We start from the raw sequence: 23,725 nt of genomic DNA on the forward strand, positions 1-23,725 counted from the left end.
TACAATAACTTAAAAAACACCTTTACTATTTTCAAGTTACAAATCTTCTCTACAAGTACCCACACTGCACTTCTGGGGAAGACATGTGGACAAGAAGACAAGCTCCCAAGAGCTTTACATTTACAAACAAAACAGCATTGCTGCTTTTAAAGGATCTCTTTTTTATGCTATTAAGATGGTGAAAAGAAAAATCTATAAAAGCCACTTTATTTTCTCACTAAAAATTGCCAACCATGAAACTCATTTTCCATTAAAAAACTTCATTTATAAGAACATATTTATATACAAAGTTACACCAACCAGAGTTCACAATCACCTGCAAACTGATTCACTACAAGATCACAAAGGAAGAGCTTCATAGGTAACATCAGCATCTGAAGGTAGTGACTCCTCCCAACATCCATCGCAGGTCTCTGACACAAAATCCTTTATTGGTGGAAAATAGGAATAACTCCAGAGGCTTCAGTCCACATTCATCAGTATCGCCTGTTCATCTTCTTGAACTTCTCATAGTGATAATCATCTGTGGCTTTTTCATTGAGAGGACGTTTGCGATTTGGAGGAGACCCTTCAAAAGAAAGAGAAGACAATTTAATATCTCTGTCCTTTCACAGGAGACATTTCCTGAACTCTGCTACCTCCCTTAGACAGTCCCTCACTTTGCTATTGTACCAAACCTTTGTCAGATAGCTTTGGCAACACTTCAGTTGTGACCTTCACCACTCCACCTCTGACCATCTCTACAGACATCCTCCATCCAGAGTTTCAGGTGCGATCTAGAGGTGCAACAGCCAGCTCTCTTGGACCTGGATTGCTCCACTCCCACTACCTCAGGGCACTCAGAGAAGAAGAGGAAAGCAGAAGCCAGATTGCTCCTCTGTACAAGACCCCTGAAGAGTTTCAGCGTCTCCTTACAACCATTGAGGTGTGGAACTTACGCTCAGGCTCCGGCCTCTCCGTGTCCCCCACTCTCAGCGGGCGGGGCTTTGGCTCCTCCTTGTTCCTTCGCACTGGTGCATTCAGCTCCTCGTGATAAACTGCAAGAAAGAAAACATCAGGTAAGGAATATTATCTGGAGCACTCTTATCCACATGGATACATTTCTATGGCCTGTGTTGTAAGTCATCTTTACCAGAAAGAACAGAAACTCAGAACCATCCTTCTTGGAATTGGTTTCTATGGTTAACTAGGCAAGATGAGGCAGAGCAAATTTCAACAGAACTATTTCAAGTGGTGCAAACACTCCTCACTTCCATCAGAACACACCAACCTGATTCCCATCACCCCTGTAAGCATGGAAGGACACAGCAGAAGGCTGCCTTTCCTTTAGATGTCTGCAGCGTCACACAGAAATTAATTCCCATCTCCTGTCCAATAAGGTCTGTGTTTGCTTGGCCACCATGTCTGCTCTGGCAGCCTACAAACTGCAGTCTCTCCATCATACACCATCATTGCCAGCACACAAGGCACAGCGGAAAGAAAACATCTTGAAATTTATGAGGCAGTGTCAGTTGGGAGTTCAGAAAGCCCAGCCATGAGAAATACATCCCTCTCCTTGCTGAGGGGCAGAAGGAAAAAGCCAGGCCAGACAGGGTCTATCTGAGCATCCCAGGAAAAACAATCCTGACACACTGGCACATGGATACATAATTCCTCTGTCCCAGCTGGGTCAGGAGGGACACTAGACTTACATCTGTTGTGCTGGACATAATTAACAGCCATGTTGGTGGGAACAAAGGAAGTTTCACTGTCTTTCTTTTTGTTCTGCTGTTCTGCCAGCAGCTTGGCCTTGGCCTCTTCAGTTGAGATGATGTTTTTTATTTTTGCACTAGAAGAAAAAAAAATACTCATAGTTAGAAAGGGTACCAGGCCCAGAAGTATGATGTGCATGGGATTGGAGGACAGTAATAGCACTGCTGTGGCATCTGATGCAGTTTTTGAGAGAGGAGGCAGTGCCATAGAAACAGACACTTTGTTTCAAAGGCAAAGTGGAAGCTCCTATCTTGGTGCATCACTTCAGCGCAGTGCTGGGGTTAGGGCACAGAGGAGCCTCTTCCCAGAAGTCACAGGATGGAGCTGCACCAAGCCCTGGGGCTGTGTAGGACCAACCCAGAACAAGACTCAATCCCACCCCATCCCAAACTGGGGATGTACAATCGAGGCACAGTGCTGCTCTGCCAGCCAACAGCTGCTCATCCTGGCAGTCCTGGCCAGCAGCCACCGATCTGTGACACACATACTCGATCCCCAGGTCCACTTCAGGAATGCCACTCAGCATCTGGTTGGACAACATCTCCTCAGTCTTCTTGGCAGAGGAGACACGGATGTTCTCCGGCAGCTCGTACAGGGAGTCCTCAGCATTCTTAAGCTTCACCTTCTGCTCCTCGTTCTCCACGATTCCCTTTCTCTTCTTCAGCTCAGTCTCAATGTACTTCATCCTAAACAGCAGCACACAGGGGACAGGGCATTTAATTCTGTTCCTGTGCTCTGTTCCAGCACTGCTGGAGCACAGCTGCATCCCTGTCCTGACAGCTGGGAGAGAGGAAAGAATCATCTCTCCAAAAGCACTCAGCTAATACTAGCAGCAAGAATTAATTGTCCAAGAAACAATCAGATCCTCCAAGGTCTTTAACAGCCAGCAGGGATGGCTCCCACTGTGATTTACTGCCAAGCTGGCTGCTTGGCACCTCCTAGCTTTGTTCATGAAAAAGCCTTCTCAACTCCAGGAGGCTGGAAGTGAAAGGGCAAGGGAAGCTTTCAGTGAGAACTGGGAAGATGTCCTGGGACTACTCAGAACCCACAACATAAAAAAAAATAACTGTTGAGCTGCCACCCAGCCTGATTCAGCACCAGAGACACAACACAGCACAACTCACATGTCAGCATCTTCATCCCGCCTGTTGGTTTCTGCTGAGAAGGAAGTTCCCAAGTTCAGATCTTCCTCTTCATTGATTCTAAGTGGAAACCACAATGTTTACAGGTTTTGGTGGTTTTTTTGTTGGCTGTTTGGGTTTTTTGGGAGAGGTGTGTGTGGTGGGTTTTTTAAAAGTAATTTAACAAGTTAGAGCAAAAGTAACTAATCAGACTGCATCATATGAAACTCTTCAAAGTGACACAACCTCTGGTTAATTAATTACCAGTTGTCATTAAATACTAGTCCAGGGAGAGATTTTCAGAGCTCATGTGCACTTACCTGTCTTTGCCTCTTTCTTTCAGCTTCTTCATATCTACCATTCCCCCAGATTTTATCTTAAATGGGTCATCCTGTAAAACATGAAATAACAAAAACCCCTGAAGCTTCCCTCTAGTTTAATGCTAGTCTTCAAAATCTGCACAAAACCACGGGAAACGTTTAGGACTTGAGCTGTGACTCAGCTGTGCCCCAGGCTGGACTGACACAGTCAGTGTTCTCACACCATCACAAGTGAGCCCCGAGGTGATGGAGCTGTCCAGCACTTACCACAAGTGTGGCTTCCTCTTGCAGCTTCTCTCCCACCAGCAGAGCAACAGCACTGGTCAGGCAGATAAAGAAAGAAGATAACATTCAGCAGAAGGAAATACAGTACCAGCAGTACTGCACTGCTTTATCCCTCTCTAAGTCTCCCTGTCTTTTCCATCCTCAGGCTTTAACAGAGGAACTCCCCTGTCTGGAACACAACTTTGGCAGTGTCTGACATGAGGGTTTGTACTGGAAGGAGATGACAAGAGAGAATTGACTGTCACATCACGCCCCTGGACAAAACTCAGTTTCTCCTCGGCAGTGCCACATCCCTTACCTCACCCCATTGGGCCGCTTTCTGAGGCTCTGAACTTCTTTGGCTTCCTCAAGTTTTAACCTAAAGAAGAAAATACATTTGACTTAGTACTTGATGCTTTGGTTTTAATTAGTTCATTTTATTTTCTGCAGTTAACACAGAATTTTCTACTCAACTTTGCCCTAAACCTCTGCGTATCAGCATCCACTATTTGGGTTTCAAGTTAAATAGGTATTTTCTATCTGTTTAAGCAATCCCACGCATTTGAGCAATCACAAAAAAAACTAAAAACAAGAGACCTGCTGTATTTGCTCCTTTCTGATGCCGTCCCTCAGCTGAGGAAGGCAGCACCAAACACTGAAAGGCTTGAGGAAGAAGCCGGTTTGGGAAGGATGAGCCAAAATGCATCCAGGCATGAGTGACTCTGAAGAAAGTTGTTGGGGAATTGAATTCTCAAGAGTTTCTCCCTAAACTGAGAAGAATCCCTAACTTGAGGGATCGCGTAACGCTGTGACGCACGCTGTGACGTCACGCCACATCAGCGGTTCAACGCGGCACTACGACGTGACGTCACCGCCCGCAGCACAGCCGTACGTGACGATGTGACGGGACACGATGTCGCGACACCGGGACACCGCACTGCTGGGCTAAAGCACACCCAGGTCCCGTCCCGCCCCTCGACCGCCGCAGGGCCGGGCGCGGCTGGGTTCCCGCTGGGCCCGGCCCGGCTCCCCGCCGGCGCCCGACCCACCTGACCTCCTCGGCGAGCTGCTCGTCCTCCTCCTCCTCGTCCTCGTCCTCCCGGCGCCGGCGGAAGGATTTCTGGCCCGGCATGGCTCCGGTGCCGCGCCACGGCCGCCGCTCCGCCGCGTCCCTCCCGCTGCCGCGGCGCGCCGCGATGACGCCACAACGCCGCGACGAGGCCGGGCGACACCGCCCCTGTGCCCGCACCTCGGCCGGGCAAGAGCCGCGGCGCCGGCGAGCGGGGCCGGGAGCGCTCCGTGCCCTCCCGGAGGGGCCGGGAGCCCTCGTGCCACCCCTCGCCCCGGGCCACGCACTGTCTGTGCTGGGCAGACCTCGTGTAAGTCACGAGGCTCCTTCCATTTCTCGCAATCCCGGCGGCGCAGCCTCCGCCGGCGGCCGGTGCCTGTCAGGGACGCCGTGGAGAGAAGGCGCCGTGGGGAGCGTGGGTCCCGCAGCCGGTTTACGGCCCAGCCCTCGGAGCGGGACGCGGCTCCCTCAGCCGGCTGCTCCCCGCCGGCCGAGGCACCGAGCCGCTCTGTTGGGTCCCCGGCCGAACGAGCCGGGGTTCGCCCCCCCAGCACCGGCCCTGGGGGCTGAGCCCCGACCGCTCGGGGAGCCCTCGGGCCCGACCCCGGGACCCCGCGGGGTCAGCGCCGCCACCGCCTCCTCCGCTCGGCCCCGCCCCGCCGGGCCCGGCCCCCCGCTCCCGCTCCTCCCCCGGCCTGCGCGGCACCCGCCGCTCCTCCGCCGCTTCCCCGCTCTGCTCGGGGCCCGCGGCCCTTCCCGGCGGCCCGGCCTGGGGCGGGGGCGGTGACGCCCCGGGCATCCCGCAGGTGAGCGAGGGCCGCGGGCCGGGGCGGCGGGGCCGCGGCTGTGCGGAGGGCGGGCGGCCGGGCCGCGCCGGGGATGATGCAGCAGCCGCGGCCGCGGGGGCTCCGGGCCGGATCCTGCCGTGCCCCGGCCTTGGGGCCGCCCTGCATCCCCAGGGGCTGGTGCCGACCCCGGGAGCGGGGCCGTGCAGCTTTAGGCTGCTTCTGTTCAGCCTCGCTCGCGTCCGGCAGCTGTAGCGTCTGCCAGGAGGAGACTTGTATTTTGGGGGTCTGCTGCGCTCGAGGAGCGACATAGCGGGCAAGGGGGGATTTCTCGCAGGTGGTTTTTGCCTGAAAGCTAAATCTCTAGGTGAGTCGTTGTGTTGTGACCTCCCATAATAAATCAGTGTTCAGACCTGCTCTCCTTTGCGTGTTGCACATAAACCTCCTGGTTTCCCATACCTGATGCAGCTGCGAGCCAGCAGCACCTGCTTTCTGCTTCTGCCTTGTCACTAGGGCAGTTCGGTAAATACTTCTTTCTTCAGTATGTTAGGTATAAAATGTCTCGGAGCACAACTGCAGATACTTCTTTCTCTTGGTAGGTTATGCAAGACCAGACCTGGTAGTTGTTTTGTTGACAAACAGTGCAAAGATTTCTTTTATTTGTGCAGTTGCTCCGAAGAATGTCAGCCTGCATGGATCTGAAACTCTTGACAGCTGGCTCTAGCTTTGGTACAAAACCACGCAGTTGTTTTAAGAAAAAAAAACCAACCAGTGAAAACCTAGAAATGTGTTCCTGGGGAAGGCAGAGAGGCTGGGTTTGGCAGCAGTTGAAGCGACTGAAAGTAGGTTGCAGTTATGGAGGAACTGTTCTGACATGTTCGTGTGCTGTTCTCCCTCAGTGGTGCTTGAGAAGGACAGGCTGGAGGACTTGTTTTAGGGTAACTTCTTTTCCCATCATACGCAGTACATTTTGACAAGCCCAGTTCAGCTCTCTGGCAGTGCTTTTATGAAATTCCTGTTTTCCTGAGCAGAATCCGAGCTGTGTGTGCCAGCTATAGCTCTTAGGGCAGAGTCGTGGGAAGACAGAACTTGAATATTTCCTTCTGAATGGTCACAAACCTTATTCTGGTGTGTGTGGTCAGAGCTGAGAGGCAAAAATGAGGTTTTCCCTGCATTGTTCAGAAAGGGAAGTGTTGTGTGGGAAGATCAGCACCCCAGTGCTGGAGAGTCTAAAGACATGGTTTTGATTTTGAGGAGAGGGGTGGTGCCACGGAATGCACTGAAACCATCCACATCCAGAAGAATCTTCTTAACCAAGTGTGCTCCAAAACCAGTTCCCAGTTAGCTTAAGCTGGTGAAGATCTGAGGTCTGGAATTCATTTTAAACCAGTGTTTTGTTTGTTAGGTTTTCTGGGGAACATCTGGGAGGGAGATAAGAAATCAAGGATGGTGAAATAGCAAATGTAGCATTGATTACTTTTTTTTTTTTTTTTTTTTTAATTTGACCAGCTGATGCATTTGGGGAAAGGGGTCTGTTTTGGTGAAGGAACTCAGAGCCTGAAATGTCCCAGTTTTATGTGTTAGTCAAACCTGCTGTGCTCTTGTAATTTGTATTTTAAATCAATATGTGTTACACGGTGCTACGTTCCTTCTCTGTGAAGCTGCATGAAATTGCTCTGCTGTTTGTTAAGCTTTCCTTCACAAGTTACTGAGATCCAGGTCAGCACCCCTGTGGAGTTTTCTACCATGCACATATGATTTCTTCTCCCTTTGCTCCTCCCATCAGTTTACTGAGTTCTAAAGAGTGCTAGGAAAACAGTGTAAAATTAGCCTTGAGGTTTATCTTCTGCTAAGACAAGGTGCTAGGCAAGCTTTTCCACTCCCAAGATAAGTGTTACTGATATGGCCTACTTACTCATTTATAATCTTTCTTTTCTTTTCTCCCTCCTGTCAGTGATTCAGACCAGATAACACTGGGAATTGTTTCAAATGTCCTCAAAATGTGAAAAAAACCAGAGTGTAGCAGCCGTGCGGCTGCTGGAGTCATTAACATCGAGTTCATCAGATTTTTCCACTTCGTTATTGCAATGATGTGGGCTCTCCACATCTGCTTCATTTCCAGCCAACTGTAATATTTTGGATCCTTGTCTGTGCTATTAATATCACTTATCTTCTTTTCTACTTTTTTAACAGCCATGAGCAAGGTTATTTAAGCGATGCTTGAGAAACACAAACTCTTCTCATTTTTTTATAGCTGCATGTTACTGAGACATATTTAAAGTCTTTTACGTATCCATGGACCACCATAAAAGTGTTTATTGTGTTCATAAGCTATGAAATCATCTGTTCTTGTGGTACTTGGATGTATGAGCTGGGTGGAACAGAGTTATGTTTTGTACAGACTTTGAGTTATGTGGCTCATACTGTTAAAAATCTGCCCATGAAATGGTGAATTCCTCAGAGGCTGGAGCCTGCTTATCAGTATTACAGTTCATTTAAGTCTATTTCCCTCTTGCTCAGCTTCATTTAGAACTAATCATATTTTTAATGTTTGATGAAGTAGTGTAACAAGGAAGTGTTAGATTCAGATCAGCACAGTTGGGTGCATGGCGCTCATGGACGCCACAGGCTGAGTACTGGTCATGGGCAGCAGCACCTTTCACTTTTCATCAGGGTTTCATGCAAATGAGCTAATTAGATCTGTATCTTTGCAGCTGAAGCTGTGCCTGTGTGTGGAGCACCTCCCAGCATTTCTGAAGGCACATTCCATGATATGGGTTATTAGCTTTATTTGTTGCTCTCTCCTCCCCATGGCTTTGCTCCTTCCCTACAATATCTCAACGCAGCCACTCAGCAGTGGGGCCAGACTGTGCCAGATGTGTTTCAATCTCTGAACCTTAAAGATAGATATACAACTCTGATATGCAAAACATGCCCAGGTATCTTCTTAGAATCTGACTTGCAGTGAAAGGAGCCATCCTTTTTTGTCCTAGGAAACCGTCCTCACATGAGTGTTGGTGAAAATGGGGGATACAAGGGACATCTGTCCCCACCTGGATTCCATAGGAGAGGTGACCAGGGATGATCTGCTGCTCAAATCCAAGGTACAGGGTTGTGCCCCTCAGTTCTTTCCCTTTTAGCTGTTGTGCGTGGATTTGCATGTTTGCTTTTTGAAGAAAACGCTGCCTATCTCCAGAGAGAAACTCTCCTTCCCCCAGTGATGTACCCATGTTCCATAAATCACCTTTTGTGACCCCACATATTTCTCATAGTCATTTTATCCTGCTTGAATGTGTCACTTAGCTAAAGGGGTGCAACTGTGTATTTGACTGGAAGCATGGTGAAAGGGATGAAATACTATGAGCTGAAGGTTGGGCTGTTTCATAGAGAAGTTTCTCAGTCTTTAAGGACTTGGTTACTTAAAACCCAAACAACAAGCCTTCTTTTATCTTCAATATGCAGGGAACTTGCCAGTCTTGTGGAGCTGTGGGACCAAACCTCTGGGCTTGTCTTCAGGTAAAAATGGTTTGTTTGTGTGCATGATGTAGGGGGGCTTCACTCAAGTAGCATTTCTACTGAAAAAAGAGCGAGGAGCAAAGAAGGGGTTCACACTACAACTATACACTGTTTTTTGATGGATTCCAAGGAGGAGGCTCTCCAGTAACACTGAAAGGGTGACACTGTCACAATCTGACAAGATGTAACAGTTCACTCCTTGCAGGGGATTGTCCTTGCTATTCCCAGTAGGAGATAATAAATTCCCCAGTGTTGGGTTTTGGCGGGGTGTTGCCTCTGCTGGCACCTGGGGAGGGGCTGCAGGGTGATACTTGGGAAACGAGGAGGGAGGGAATCCCTGGGACATTGGAGCAGGCAGGGACTGTTTATTTTTACACTGGAAAGCCTGGGCTTGGGGTTGCTCAGATGAGGTCCCTGTTGGAGCAGTGGCCTTGGAACAGAGAGTTTGCCTGGGTGCAAACCTGGTTCCAGGTTTTCCTTCTTAAGTCACATGTAAATTTCCATCAATTCTAAATTTCCATCTTGTTTTGGGCCCTGAATAAGAAACAGGTTAGAAAACTGGGAAGATAATTGTGAAGGTGCTGCTGCTGCTGGAACTGGAGTTACAGACTGTTTTCTAAAGAGTCTAACTTGGTGTGCCCGTTGTGTTTTGGCTCTTTCCCCTCTCTAGATTGGTTGTCCTTATGTTGGTTGTGGGGAGTCCTTTGCTGACCACAGCACACTTCATGCACAGGTGAGCTTTTCTCTGTTCCCCACATTTAAATAGAATTGGATTTTCCCTGTTCCATGTCCTGGTAGTCCTGTGCTCCAGCCCAGGCCAGCTGCCAGAGGAGATGTGTTGTTTCATTTTTGATTTCCAGGCCAAGAAGCACAACCTGACGGTGAACCTGACCACGTTCCGTGTGTGGTGCTATGCCTGTGAGAAGGAGGTGTTCCTGGAGCAGCGCCTGGCAGCTCAGCCACCCTCAGCCCCCAGCAAGTTCCCTGAGCCGGTGGGTCTGTGTCACACAGGCCAGGTTTTGTTTGTCTGGTGTAAAATTAGCCATGTGACTCCTGCCATGGTGTAGTATTTGCTGGGACAGGGACACCTTCACTGACAGTGGCTGCCTGTAGCCAGGGGACCACTAGCCCTGACTTACAGGGTGTCCCAGCAAAAAGACAAATGACTTTAGGGGTGGGAATTAGATGAGCTTTGCCGTCCCTTGCAGCCCAAATAATTTATGATGCTATGATTCTATGACTTGAATATCCATTCTGACTTCATTTTTAACCTTTCCAATGGGGTGTCTGCATGTGAGAAGAACCTGTCTGTCACATTTTCATTTCCAATGCATGGCCCATGGAAATTTCAGCTGTCAGACCAGAAACACAATGTACTTGTGACACTGCTGCTTATTCCTGATGTTTCTTATCACATGTACTGGAAGCAGTAATGGCACTATTTCCACTCCCTGCTGCCTCAGAGAGAAGGCCAGACAGTGCAACCTGTTCTTTCTTCTCCTTCTGCTTTCCTTGAAGGCTGGCTTGATTTATATGCAAGATATTGTCTCTCACAGCTCATCTTTCAAAGCAGGCCTGTGACTGGTACTTATTTCTCTGTCTTTAATCTAGGATTCTCCTTTGCCTGCTCACCCTCTGAAAGCTGTTCCGATTGCAGTGGCTGATGAAGGCGAATCTGAATCAGAGGATGATGATTTGAAACCAAGAGGTAACTTTGCATTGAGCTGATGAAAGCTGGCAGGGCAACTCTGCAGTCCGTAGGACCTGCACTGAGAGGGTTCCTGGCAGCAGAATGTGGAGACTGCCTAGGAAGGGCTCGATTCCCTCTCCTTGGGGAGGAATGTAGAAAGCAGCACGTCTTGAAAGTGATTCATCCCTCTCTTGTTTGTGCTTTAGGCCTTACTGGAATGAAAAACCTTGGGAACTCCTGCTACATGAATGCAGCGCTTCAGGCTCTCTCAAACTGGTAGGCATTAGGGCTTTCAGTGTTGTCATAACTGACTTCACTAAATACCAAAAGTGTCACCTCTGATCTGAAACCTTCATGAGTCTTGCGAAGAGAGATTAGCCAGGCTGGGGACAGAAAAAAAAATAGTGTTTTTTTAGGGCAACAGAAGTGTTAGAGTAGGAAATTGAGGGACCAGCCAGCTTGTGGCTATGTACAAAACTCATGTTTAGACAAATGCTTGAAGTAAAACTTCATCATTTCTGTTGCAACAGAAATTATTTATCCCAGAGAAAGCCATGTCACATCTCTTTATTCTCCCCGTTGATATCGTTCTAATAACCTATATCCTAAAATATTCTCCAGCCATCCTGCTGAAACTCAGTTCCAGGGTCTTTTCTGTACTGGGAGCAGGTTCAGATCAGCCTTTTTCATTTGATCCAAGTGAGGAGTCACATCTGCATCTGGAATCCCTTCTTCCCTTGGTTTAAAATCAGTACCTTAAGCATGCTTTTGATAAGGCCTGCCTGAAGTTTTGATAAATAAATAGAAGCAGAGGAAAAATTTCTACGGGCTGAACTCTTCTCTTTTTCCTTCTCTTGCAGCCCACCTCTCACACAGTTTTTCCTGGAGTGTGGTGGACTGGTCCGTACGGATAAGAAACCTGCCCTGTGCAAAAGTTACCAGAAGTTGGTGTCTGAGGTTTGGCACAAGAAACGGTGCGTGGTGAGCCCTGATCTAACCTGGCCAGGTTTCAGAGGTGTGTTAGTTCTGAGGTCTGGCATCAGCAGAGAGGAAATCTGATCCTCAGGGACGAGTGCATTGTCTGAGGCAGTGATTTAACCCCCTGCATGGATGGGGATGTGAGAAGTCCCTGGGATCCAGAAGATCCCATGTCCTGCTGCTGGTGGTGAAATGGGCACATTGATGTCAGTGAAAAGAATTCATTCTTAATATTACAATTTTAAAAAGGAAGAATGTTTTTTAAAATATAGTTCCCCTGTTGGCAGTGAAGGAAAAAATGATGGAGTAAGGGAATACTTGGGGCTATCTCCAGGTATTTTACATGGACTCCAGTGGCCAGCACTTAATTCCACTGCTCTTGATTAGCACAGGAATTGATTTGGATGGAAAAAGTGATTCAGAGATTTTTACAAAATAGAGTGGAAAATGCAGGTGGCATTTTGGGAAATGTTTGCTATTGGTTCAAATTCTGGACCTGTTCAAAGCACAGTGCAAAATTATGTAGCTCTGTTTAAATCTGAAGATGTCTGCTCTGTGCAATGAATAAAACCCCATCAAAACAGGAATTTAAATGGCATTGCATGTTTGCCTCAAGTTCATTATTAACAAGGAATAAGTGAGATATGGAGCAAGATGAACTGTGTCTTTGTAGAGGAGGAGGCTGCAGGCTTTGAAGCAATATCATGTCATTTTAACATTGATTGAATTTATCTCATTTACTGGGTGATCACCCTGCCCAGATTTTGAGACAAACATGGTGCTGGAAAATCAAACAAAGTAACTAATTGCTAAACTCTGCTCTGGGAAGAATCACTTCCCACCCTCCAAGTGTGACAGAGCTGTAAGTGAAATGTGTTTTGGGGAAGGGTCTCTCTGGAAAGTCAGACTGAAATGACTGCAAGGTGTTTTCTGTCTCTTGGTGTGTTTGTCATCCAGCTCATGCAGAAATCTCTGCTCAGGCTTTGCAGGTGCATGATTATCTTTTGCCCTCTTTCACTACACACCACACCCTCTGTTACGGCCTGTTAGACAAACTGGCTCCAGGCCCAATAAGCAAACTGACTCTTTCTTTTTTCTTTTTCCATGTCTAAACAGCCCGAGTTATGTTGTTCCAAGCAGTCTGTCCCATGGAATCAAGCTTGTCAATCCCATGTTCCGAGGCTATGCACAGCAGGTGGGCCTGGAAAAACCCGTGCCATTATTCCAAAGACAGAGAGGATTTCATTCTTGCAGTGCTGGTGCTTGTGTTTAGAAGGAAGAGCTTGAGCTTGGGGGCCATGGCCTTTCAATATCAGTGATCTGATCGAGCACTTGGGTGGGATTTGGGAGACCTGGACTCTTTTTCAGGCCTGCCTCTGGCTTGTTGGCACCAAATCAGTTCATTTCCTCGTGTCAGCTTGCTCACCTCTGAAATGATGGTGGTCAAATCCTTAATAAATAGCTTTGAGATCTACTGATATCTGCTCTGTAGGAGTTTGGTATTATTTATTCGTGTCAGAGCTGAGGAACCTGGATAAATCTGCACTAAAAATTCAAAGATATGAATGTTCTATATTCTTTTTCTGGGAAATTACAACAAAACTAAGTCTTATTTAAAGGTAGTATCCTTTTTTTTCTTTTGAAGTCTTTATCAGAGTAGCTCTTCTGTTTGTTCTTTATGACAAAATGTAAACAACAAACTGTGATTAGAAAATTTACTAGAGAAGTGACAGTGCATCAAAACTGTAATAGTGACAAGAAATCAAAACAAAGAATAAAAATAATGATCAGTGAAAGAACTTCCATATTTGTCTTTGATGTGAAATACGTTGGATTGGAAAACTCTGATCTGAAGAGATAAATTTGAAAGGTAGGCAGGGCAGGCAAAAAGCCAAACTTCATAAAACAACTGAAAGGTCGTAATTAACTCTCTGCAGTTGTCAAAATACCAGCTTGCTTTCCAGCAGCTCCTTTGAAGCCAGTGTATCAGCTCTTTTACCATGTATTATGAATGTAGGAGCTTGCAGCTAGACTGTACAGCTTTGAGTTTCTGGTTCCTCTCCCTGTTTATTAAAGATTTTAATCTGCCCTCTCTAAGAGGTGGCTTGCCATGAGCAGAAGTCAGTGTTCCCAAGATGTGTTTGTGGAAGGAGTCTGTTCTCCAGGGCCTGCTGTTTTCATCAGGTTTCTCCTTGCCTTTTCCCCGTTATCTGTGGCAAGCCCTGATAAATGTGCTCCTGCTTTGCCTTCTACAGCTGCTCTCTGTCTTTTCAGTCTTTCAGCTGAAGATATTCAGATAAAAATTTGGGCCTTTAATTCTGTAGGAGTTAAAGCATTTCTGTAACAGGCCCTGCTCCAGATGGGGGTGTGTGCTGCAGAGCAGGCTCACCTCTGTGGGCACTCTTGGAATCAGCTGTGAATGCAGCCAGCTCCTCTTTTGCCCCTCTCATTTGCCCCGTTTCTGGCTGGATACTGACACGGGCTCTTGGTTTTCAGGACACGCAGGAGTTCCTGCGATGCCTGATGGATCAGCTCCACGAGGAACTGAAGGAACCCGTTGTTGCAGAGACGAGGGACTTGGACACCAGTGACCAGGAGGACAAGCGGGAGGGCGACCGAAGCCCTTCAGAGGACGAGTTCCTCTCCTGTGACTCCAGCAGTGACAGGGGGGAAGGAGAGGGCCAGAGCCGGACCTCAGGGAGCATGGGCAGCAGCTCCCTGGCAGAGACAGAGCTGCTGATCCAGGATGAAGCAGGGAGAGGGATCTCAGAGAAAGAGAGGATGAAGGACAGAAAGTTCTCCTGCGGCCATCGGCGCAGCAACTCGGAGCAGGTGGATGAGGATGCAGATGTTGATACTACGATGATGCCAGTGGATGGCAGAGCCTCACCTGAGATGCTGCCAGCTCCCTGTCCTGCCAGCCCATGTAGGACACCAGGTATACCCCTCTTTCAGTCGGGATATTTCCAGGAAGATGTGTTACCATCCTCCACAGGCAGTGTGGTGTAGTGCAGTGGCAAACACACAGTGTGATTGTTTCTTCTCTATGCTTCAAAAGATTTTGCATCCAAGTCCCTGCAGTCCCTGCCTTTGTGCACAATTGCTTCTGTAAGGAAGTGTGCTTGGTGAGCCAGAGAGGTGCTTAGCTGGGCTGTGAGCTGAGTAAAGGCACAGCAGTGAGAGCTGCCTCTGCCAAACCTGCACTGTATTGATGCCTTTTAAGAAAAGAGTTTTGGTGTGTGTACATTTCTTTATGTGATACTGGTGCTGGCCTGGGGAAATACTAGCAGTGGAAAAGGCATGGCAGAAGGTATTTGCTAATGTTGGACTGTGGACTTTGGGGAGAGAAAAGGGAGAGGCACAGTTTGAGCATTTCTGTGTCTCAGGGAAAAGAGCAGCAGTGTGGAGTCACCTCGAGCTGAACATATCCAATCTTTCAACGCTTCTTTATGTAAGAGTCCTTCTCTGCCAGCTGGCACTGAAGGCAGCAATGCTGTCTGTGTGGTTTAGGGCTACAGGAGCAAGCTGCAAAATCTAATTAGTCATAAGTGTGAAAAAATGGCAGGTTGTTTTCTGGGTTTTTTAGTATGTAATTATTAGCTGTTAGGTACAGCTCCGTATGCACTCTCTCCTGTGACTGAGGGAGCTGTGTCTGCCAGCCTGTGCAAGCAGGGCAGTTAATGGACACTGAACTGTGCCTTTGAGAAAGATTCTGTGCTGGAACACAGAGCTAGGCTGACACAGATTGCAGTGCAGTTGCCTTTCATAACTGGGGTTTTCACCAGTGCCCTTTTGCCTCCCCATTTTCCCAAACAGAACCTGACAATGATGCCTATGTGCGCTGCTCCTCGCGCCCCTGCAGTCCAGTCCATCATGAAATGCACTCCAAGCTCTCCAGCAGTCCTCCCCGCTCCAGTCCTGCCAGGCTTGGACCTTCCTACGTACTCAAGAAAGGTAGTGCAAAGAGGGGGTGCTGGGAGGCAAAGGGGGGAGCATGTACAGGAGGGGAGAGAAGGAATCCATCATGATTCTTGATTAACAGATGTAAGAAGTGCTGGTTCCCCTGGATATCAGCGTGTTCTAAAATAGTATTTGGCAAAGACTACAGTAAACCTGCAGATAAAGTCAAGCTCTTGACACAGTGATGTTCTAGTGTGTTCTTATACTGGAGCCTGAAATGATCCGTGTCTGCATCTGTGTGCTGTGTTTGTCATTAATAAAATGGCTCTCAAGTCCAGGCACAGGCTCTGTCCCTCTAGGGGAGTGTGGAAATACATAAACATTTGTCTGCCAGACTTGAATTTCATGGCATGTGGGCCAGAGAGCTGTAAGATGCTGTTACTGATGGAGCTTCCTGCCTCTTGGACATCTTGGGCTCACAGGAGTGGAGTTAGGGCTGCAGATGTCCCTGTGGTGCTGGGAGCACTGTCAGGCTGCAGAATGGAGCCTGGCTTGTGTTGGTATCAAACTGGTCCCTTCATCCCAGAGCAAATTGCAAATCAAAATCCCTCAGTGCTGCCCAGTCTGCAAACACAATGGCTTGTGCTTGTACCACTGTCCCTGCAGCTGCTGCATGAGGACATTCTTTCTTCAGCCCCTTGCCTGAGGTCAGCACAGCTGCAGATGTTCTGGCTGCGTGAAAACCACTCTGTCTGCCTGCACGTGTGTGTGGGGACAGGGTTTGTTGTCAAACAAAACCTTGCATTTGGCCAGCCCCTGCTGTGGAGAGTCCTCTCCAGTGCGAGACACTTGAGGAACACGTGGTAAATGTCCGAGGGGAAAAAACAGGACAAAGTACAGAGGCAGGTGAGGGGGAGAGGAAGTGAACTGCAAAGCTTGGAGTAAAGTGTCAGAAGACCTCAGAAAACCAGGGACTGTCTGTGGCAGGGCTGGGCCTTTCTAAACATGTAAAAGGCTGGAAACAGGAGTTCCAGTACAACAGTTTCTGCCTCCTGAGAGCCAGCTGGTGTTGGTTCAGCTGGCTTCCTCTCCCTTGTAGCACACACAGCAGCAGAGTCCTCCGTGCCTCTTCACAACCTGCCTCACCATGTCCCTGGGATGGGGTGTGAACATCAGGACAATGCTTGTCCCGTGTTCTTATGTGGCTGTGTGACTCTGTGGAGACGTGAGACTGAGAGGGCCATTCCCTGTTTTCCAGCCCAGATGCAGGCCTCTGGGAAAAAGAAGAAAGAGCTCCGGTACCGCAGTGTGATTTCCGACATCTTTGACGGCTCCATCCTCAGCCTGGTGCAGTGCCTCACCTGCGACAGAGTGAGTGTCCTGGGCCCTCCCAGTCACCAGCACAGGCTTTGTCTTGTAGATCTCTTCCTAGGGAATGGTGCTGCTCTTTGCAAACCCTGTGGGGTGCAGCTCATGTGGCCATGGGTGATGGCAGGGGAGGTGTGAGAATCTGCCGTGTCGAGGAGATGTGTTTCTGTGTTTGCTGGTCCACGTTACTGAGTTGACCCAGCAGTATCACATTCACATTAGAAAAACTGAGTCCAGTGCTACAAAACCCATGACAGAAGTCAGTGCTGACAGCAGGGAAGAATAATTAGCCACAGGGAGTTGCTCCTGCTGCCAGCTCGGGTTTCTAGCCTAGGCTGAATCCAAGCAGTGCTAAAAGGTGATGAAGGTCAGGTGCCAGCCCCATTACACACACAGGAAACCCTGACCTGTTCCTCTTGGATATTCCAGGTTTCTACAACAGTGGAGACGTTCCAGGACCTGTCACTCCCAATCCCAGGGAAAGAAGACTTGGCCAAGCTGCACTCTGCCATCTACCAAAACGTACCAGCCAAGACAGGGGCATGTGGGGACAACTATGCCTCACAAGGCTGGATTGCTTTCATCATGGAGTATATCAGGAGGTGTGTTCCCTTTGCAGGACCTGTTCTCTGGGGTTCGCCCTGCAGTGCTGGAAGGCAGCTGTCCCTAACCACTGCCTTAACACTGGGATGGCAGCTGGAACCTTTCCTTGGAGGACAGTGTGTGGTACTTCACAGGGCTTTGAGCCTTTTCATGGGGACCAGTTGTTACTGCTCCTCTAGATCTCTCACACACCTTGAGAGCTCTTGTACAGCTGATCACCCCTCAGGCTGCCTCAGGCTTGGCCTCAGAGCAAATAAATTCCTGGTGTAGTTTTCCAAATAATTTCCAGTTTGAGTAGGAACATGAGCTGAGAGCAGCTGTGCTTTCCCTGCTCCTCTGGGATGTGGGATGAGTTTAGGACCTACAGTTAGAAGGAAATTTATCATCCACTGGGGGTTTTGTGTGTCAAAGCATTCAACTATTTTATTAAATCTCTCAATCCCTTCTCCTCTGCAGATTTGTGGTGTCCTGTATCCCTAGCTGGTTTTGGGGTCCTGTGGTGACACTGGAGGATTGCCTTGCTGCCTTTTTTGCAGCAGATGAGTTGAAGGGTGAGTTTTTTCCATGGGGTCTGACAGCATGGAGGAGCATTCCAAATGCATTTCAAAGGCAGATTAAATTTCCTAGAAATCCTGCCTTGGTGTGTCATTAGAGACTGGCAGTGCCAAAAGTTGGCAACTCAGCATCTCTGAGCAGGAGAGAACTCTTCTACCTGCTCAGGGGTGGGGAATCTGGGTGAGAGTGTCCTCAGTGAAGAGCAGGCAGAGCTGTTGGTTGAGTGCTGTGGCTCCTCAGTTTCTTCACTCTCTCGTCCTTCCTGCTAATTGGCTGCATCTCTTTCTTGCCTACACTTACTGAGAGGAGTTGTTTTGATCTTTTCTCATCCCTGGCTTGCCCAAAAGGTTCTTAATCTGCTTTCTCTGCACTGTCTGGAAAGGTAGCTGTGTCAGCCTTGTATGCTCTGAGCAGCTGCATAATGGCTCTTTTCTCTCTGCAGGGGACAACATGTACAGCTGTGAACGGTGTAAGAAGTAAGTTGGCATTATCTGTTTTGTGTTCCACGTCTGGAATTTTATTTCTGGAATTTCATTCCTCTGTACTGCTGTCAGATATTTTGCTGTGTCCTCTGCCTGGACAATTCTGCTGGAATTCAGGATTTGTCTTGGATTCCAAAGTGAGCAAGACCCAGCTATGCCTTTGCTGTAGAGAGTCCTCACAGCTCGTTTCTTTTCCTCCTTCAGGCTGCGGAATGGAGTAAAGTACTGCAAAGTCCTCCGGCTCCCAGAGGTGGGTAAAAGCACCTTGTTTCCTAATTCTCTTCTAGCAGCCACTGAGGAGGTCAGGAGGCCAGAGATAGAATAAAACCAGCAGGTTTTTCGGTGGCAAAAATATCTAATCTGTATTTAGATCAGAAGAGACTTTCTCAGTCTAAGCTGATGAGCCAGCAGGATTCATGAGAAACAGGCAAAGAACTCCTGCAAAGATCAGACACACAGAGAGGTGCTGTGCTCCCAGGGCTCCCATGGCAAAACTGCCCTTTGGTGTCCTCTGTCCTTGGTCTTTTAGATCCTTTGCATCCACTTGAAACGGTTCCGGCACGAGGTGATGTATTCCTTCAAGATCAACAGCCACGTCTCCTTCCCCTTGGAGGGGCTGGACCTGAGACCCTTCCTGGCCAAGGAGTGCGTGTCCCAGATCACCACCTACGACCTCCTGTCCGTCATCTGTCACCACGGCACGGCTGGCAGTAAGTCCCTCCCTGGAAGAGGAGCGGGATGGGAGGAGTGTGGTCAGGAGTGGCCAGCACCTCTGCTGGGCTGAAGGGCAGCGTGAGACCCCCTCCATTCTCAGCCTGAGCAGCCTCTGCCCTTTGGGAAGTGAACTGAGCAGCTTCTGAGAGATCCCCTGCAGCTCATTCAGCCTCCCCACAGGCTTGGCTCAAACCCTTTCCCACTGTTCAGTCTTGCTGAGAGGCTCTTCCAAGGAAGGCAAATCAGGGCGACAGTGCCAGGCTCTGCTGCTCCAGCGAAGCTTGCCTGAACAGGAATTATCCTTTTTTTTTTGCCTCTCTCTCTGTACCGTGCCAGCAGCTAATCCTGTTTGTGCTGCTGACATTATCCCAGGCCTGCCTTCTGTCTGCACTGCAGATCCCAGCAGTGCTGTGCTCTCTGTTGCAGGTGGCCACTACATTGCCTACTGCCAGAACGTGATCAATGGCCAGTGGTACGAGTTCGATGACCAGTACGTCACCGAGGTCCACGAGACCGTGGTGCAGAATGCAGAAGCCTATGTGCTGTTCTACAGGTGAGCTGTGCCCTCGGCCCCTTCCTGGGTACAGAGCACCTGGAAATGCATTTCCCACATGGAGTTCTCCTTCCCCGCTCCAGGAAAAGCAGTGAGGAGGCTGTGCGGGAGCGCCAGAAGGTCGTGTCCCTGGCCAGCATGAAGGAGCACAGTTTGCTCCAGTTCTACATCTCTCGAGAGTGGCTCAATAAATTCAACACCTTTGCTGAGCCCGGGCCCATCACCAACCACACCTTTCTGTGCTCCCATGGAGGTAAGGCTGCGGGGCCTGGGAGCAGCACCTCTGATGCTTCCTGGTGCATGAACAAATGCAGGAAGAAGCTCCAGCTGCCATCCTGATACCGGGAAGCTGCAGTGGGATCCTCTTTGGCAGAAGCTCCAGCTTGCTCAGGGAGGGATGAGACAATTAGCCATTGTGCTGCTGGTTGGAGGCCTGGGAGGATGTTTAGTGCTGGGAAACAACAGTTTTCAGTTCTCTGTGTTTAAAAACAAACCTGTAGAAAGCAGATAGGGCAGAGTTTATCAGTGTTACCCTGTCAGCAGGGCTGGCCCTCGGGGTTTGTTTGGAGAAGGGAGCAGGAGCTGTGGAAGGGAGCTGATAGCACATCTGACTCTGCTGCTGTTTCATCAGCCGAGCTGGGGAGCACTCGGTGTTTGTAAATCTCTCTTCTAAATTGCAAATGAAGCACTTGATTAGAAATTAGGGCTGTGGATTGAGAAACATCCACAGTTAATGAACTTCTGATTGTCTTCCATTAGCAAAGGATGCAGATTCTGGAATCAGAGTTCTCAGAATGGAAAATCTGGCTTCTTATCTGTGTCTGTTGTACCCAGAAGTGATGAGATCTCAGATTAACTCTTCCACTTGCCTTTCCTTCACAGGGATCCCTCCTAATAAATACCATTACATTGATGACCTGGTTGTGATTCTGCCCCAAAACGTGTGGGAATATCTCTACAACAGGTGAATATGGCCATTCCATTCTTTCTCCCAGTATTTGTAGTGTCCTGCTCTAAGCCAGGATGAGCTGTATCAGTGCCTGTCCCAAAAGGACAGCAAGAGACAAGCCAGAAGAGCAAAAGTGTGGCTGAGTAAAGGCAGCTCTGTGCCCTCAGCTGCAGATGCACCTCCCTCACCAGTGTCTGCAGTAGTATGCAAATCCCTGTCTGCAGGATGCAGGGCTGGGAAGAGTTTCCAGTCTGCTGCAGTTCTCCATTGCCCTCCCTCTCCCCGTGGCCAGGTTTGGGGGAGGCCCTGCTGTGAACCATCTGTACGTGTGCTCCATTTGCCAAGTGGAGATCGAAGCCCTGGCCAAGCGCAGGAGGATCGAAATCGACACCTTCATCAAGGTGGGCATGGGAGGCAGCTGGGAGCAAGGCAAAGGGCAGGGCTGGGAAATGCAGCCCTGGAAAACTGCCTCTTTTCCAGAATGTGAGCTGCAGCACAGCCAGATTGGCCTGGGGGTTCCCCGGGGCAGAGGGGCAGCTGGGGCATGGGAATGCTGTGCAGACAAAGTGTGAAGCCATCCTTGTCTTGTGCCTGCTCTGGTGAGCAGGACCTGGGTGTGAGGAGGGAATTCCACAGGGTTCTTCTGGAGAATGGCAAGGCTGCCTTACAGTTAATGGAAGGGGCTCCCCAAGTGACTGAGTCCTTCCTGTTTCTCTGTTGCTGCTGTCCCAGCTAAACAAGGCTTTCCAGGCAGAGGAGTCTCCGAGTGTCATCTACTGTATCAGCATGCAGTGGTTCCGGGAGTGGGAGGCCTTTGTCAAAGGCAAGGATAATGGTAAGGATCAGCCACTGGGGGTCTGTCAGGGGGACAGGGGGAATGGAAATGAGTCCATCTGCTGGGCCTTGGCTGAGCACTGCCCCTGGCTGGGGCAGGGTTCAGGCACCAGCCACTGGGGCTGCCTGCAGGTCCCCAGGGCAGGACAAAAATGACCAAGAGAAGTTAGGAAAGCATCTGAACCTGGAGGTAGCAAGGAAATCAGATGTTTTTTGACATGTTTGTTCTCCTACAGAGCCCCCTGGACCAATTGACAACACCAAGATTGCCCTCACAAAACCAGGTGGCCACGTGCAAGTCAAGCAGGGTAAGGCTGGTGCTTACTGCCTGTGGTGCTCCTAACAGGTAAAGGAGACTGTTCCACTGATCTGGCTGTGCATGATGAACTCACAGAGCAAGATGGTGTGGCAGAGGATGACAATTCTCCACCCAGCCCCTGCCCTGAGTGAGCCAGTTCTCCAGTGGCAGCTCCTGCTTGACCAGATTGCTGCTGTGACTGGTTCTGCAGCCCCCCAGCTCCTGCCTTGCTGCTCCCCAGGCCCCTTCCACCACTCCCCTTTGTGCTGGAGCTTTGATCCTGTGTTGCTTTTGATGTGGTCTTCACTCAGCACCTGTTGTGGTCCAGTTCCCAAAGTTAAAACAGCCTCAGGTTGTGCCTAGCAAGGTTTTAGATTGGACATTAGGAAAAATTTCTGTATGGGAAGGGCTGTCAGGGTTTGGAAGAGGCTGCCCAGGGCAGTGGTGGAGTTGCCACCCCTGGAGGGATGTAAAAGATGTGTAGATGTGGTGCTTGTGGACATGGATTAATGGGAAACACACTGGTGCTTCCAGCAGGAGGGGGCACTGCAGGGGCTTTGTGGAGGGACCACCGGTGTCCCCTCCTCCTCCTGGGATGGGCCTTTGGGGGGAGCTGTTCGGAGGGGAAATCCTGGCCCTGACCTTTCCCTTCTGCTGCATCCGGTGAGTGTTGTTTCCCTTCAGGTGCTGACTACGGGCAGATCTCCGAGGAGACCTGGGTTTATTTAAGCACCCTGTACGGAGGGGGCCCCGAGATCGCCATCAGACAGAACGTGGCCCAGGTGCAGGAACTGGAGAACCTCCACGGGGAGCAGAAGATTGAAGCAGAGACACGAGCGGTGTGATCTGTGCAGCTGGGGCAGGGCAGGGACCGCACAGGTACCTCTGCGGGGGACGGGAGGCTGGGAATCCTCAGGGGTCCAAATCCTCCCTTGGCTGGGACTCGAGGTGTGTGCAGCTCCTCCCGGGGCAGGCAGGCTTCCTCCTCCTCCTCCTCCTCCTCCTTCTCCTTTCATGTGGCTCGGAGCACGGGGTGGTGCTGGGAGAGACTGGCACAAAGCTCTGCACCTCACCTCTGGCTGAAGCTGTGGGCAGAGGCTGCAGCCACAGTCACAGTCACAGGCTTGTCCTGACCTGAGCCCTCTCCCTTTCCTTTGCTTACACCAAACCAGCACTCCCAGCTTGTCCCCAGTGCACTGAGCTCTGCTCCTTTGCAGGTTTTGCTTTTGGCACTTTTTAATTCAAACATGTAGAGATAATGAGACATTATTTATGTTTGCAGCAGGCAGTGTTGCAACCAGAGAAACCTGGTTTTGAGCTTGAGTAAAGCCACGAGCTCTCCTGTGGTTTTGTGCTGGTGGTGCTGTCACAACTTCCTCGTTTTGCTCTTTATCAAATTCTTGCAATTTCAGTTGCAGTCAACTAAAAAACTTAGAAAGAAGCTATTCCCTTCTCCTTTCACTCCCAAACCCACATCTTCACGATCCTGCAGAATTTTATTTTCTCCTTGTGTGTGATCTCTTATATTCAGCACATTTTTGGACAGCAAAGCTGGAAGGCTCCTCCTTCCCAAAGCCTTCCTCAGCCTGTCCCTGCCGTGAGCCTGTGTCTGTCTCCCCTCAGCTGGGGAGGGGCCCCTTTGTTCACACAGAGACCCTCCAGAGGGGTCACCAAGGGCTGGGCAGGGCCCAGGCTGGTGAAGCAGCTTTTTAGGAAGGAGCTCTTCCTGCAGACAAGCCCCACCTGTGTGCTGAGGTCATTCCAGCTGTGCTTGGTGGGTACAGTGGCTCATTGAATCAATTTGCTCCCAGATCTGCTGCCACCAAGGCAGCAGAGACAGCAATGAGGGCAAAAAAGGCCAAACCCCACTTTTCTCAGCAGGGCTGTTCCTAACATGCTTTTTGTTCATCTTTGCAAGCCTTTGAGTGCAGTTGAAGGGAGGCAGAGCTGGGCCTGAGGAGCCAAACTCTGCTC

General features: G+C 49.6%; 2 protein-coding genes across 4 annotated transcripts in view; one reads left to right on the forward strand and one right to left on the reverse strand.

Moving 5' to 3' along the window:
• C17H9orf78 (chromosome 17 C9orf78 homolog) lies at nt 1-5,148 on the reverse strand. Its single transcript, XM_038156304.1, has 9 exons — nt 4,507-5,148; nt 3,777-3,836; nt 3,461-3,512; nt 3,194-3,264; nt 2,877-2,954; nt 2,241-2,438; nt 1,692-1,828; nt 939-1,037; nt 1-568 (listed from the first exon to the last, which is right to left on the reverse strand). The coding sequence occupies exons 1-9, from the start codon at nt 4,587-4,589 to the stop codon at nt 477-479; spliced, it is 870 nt and encodes a 289-aa protein (XP_038012232.1). The 5' UTR covers nt 4,590-5,148; the 3' UTR covers nt 1-476.
• Nucleotides 4,700-23,725, forward strand: part of USP20 (ubiquitin specific peptidase 20) — a 22,760-nt gene continuing 3,734 nt past the window's right edge. The window contains exons 1-24 of one of the 3 annotated variants that reach the window (XM_038156269.1): nt 4,700-4,836; nt 8,305-8,415; nt 8,774-8,827; nt 9,498-9,560; nt 9,688-9,819; nt 10,439-10,535; nt 10,724-10,793; nt 11,378-11,491; nt 12,612-12,690; nt 13,992-14,433; nt 15,312-15,449; nt 16,654-16,766; nt 17,193-17,365; nt 17,823-17,917; nt 18,364-18,397; nt 18,608-18,653; nt 18,933-19,113; nt 19,544-19,670; nt 19,754-19,923; nt 20,553-20,634; nt 20,912-21,020; nt 21,352-21,454; nt 21,690-21,761; nt 22,436-23,379. In XM_038156269.1, the coding sequence (XP_038012197.1) occupies nt 8,335-8,415; nt 8,774-8,827; nt 9,498-9,560; nt 9,688-9,819; nt 10,439-10,535; nt 10,724-10,793; nt 11,378-11,491; nt 12,612-12,690; nt 13,992-14,433; nt 15,312-15,449; nt 16,654-16,766; nt 17,193-17,365; nt 17,823-17,917; nt 18,364-18,397; nt 18,608-18,653; nt 18,933-19,113; nt 19,544-19,670; nt 19,754-19,923; nt 20,553-20,634; nt 20,912-21,020; nt 21,352-21,454; nt 21,690-21,761; nt 22,436-22,596 (2,736 nt within the window). In that variant the 5' untranslated portion in view covers nt 4,700-4,836; nt 8,305-8,334 and the 3' untranslated portion in view covers nt 22,597-23,379. The other 2 variants (XM_038156267.1, XM_038156268.1) reach the window with 2 other exon arrangements.

This window comes from Motacilla alba, chromosome 17, assembly GCF_015832195.1.
Source record: "Motacilla alba alba isolate MOTALB_02 chromosome 17, Motacilla_alba_V1.0_pri, whole genome shotgun sequence".
Taxonomy (NCBI): domain Eukaryota; kingdom Metazoa; phylum Chordata; class Aves; order Passeriformes; family Motacillidae; genus Motacilla; species Motacilla alba.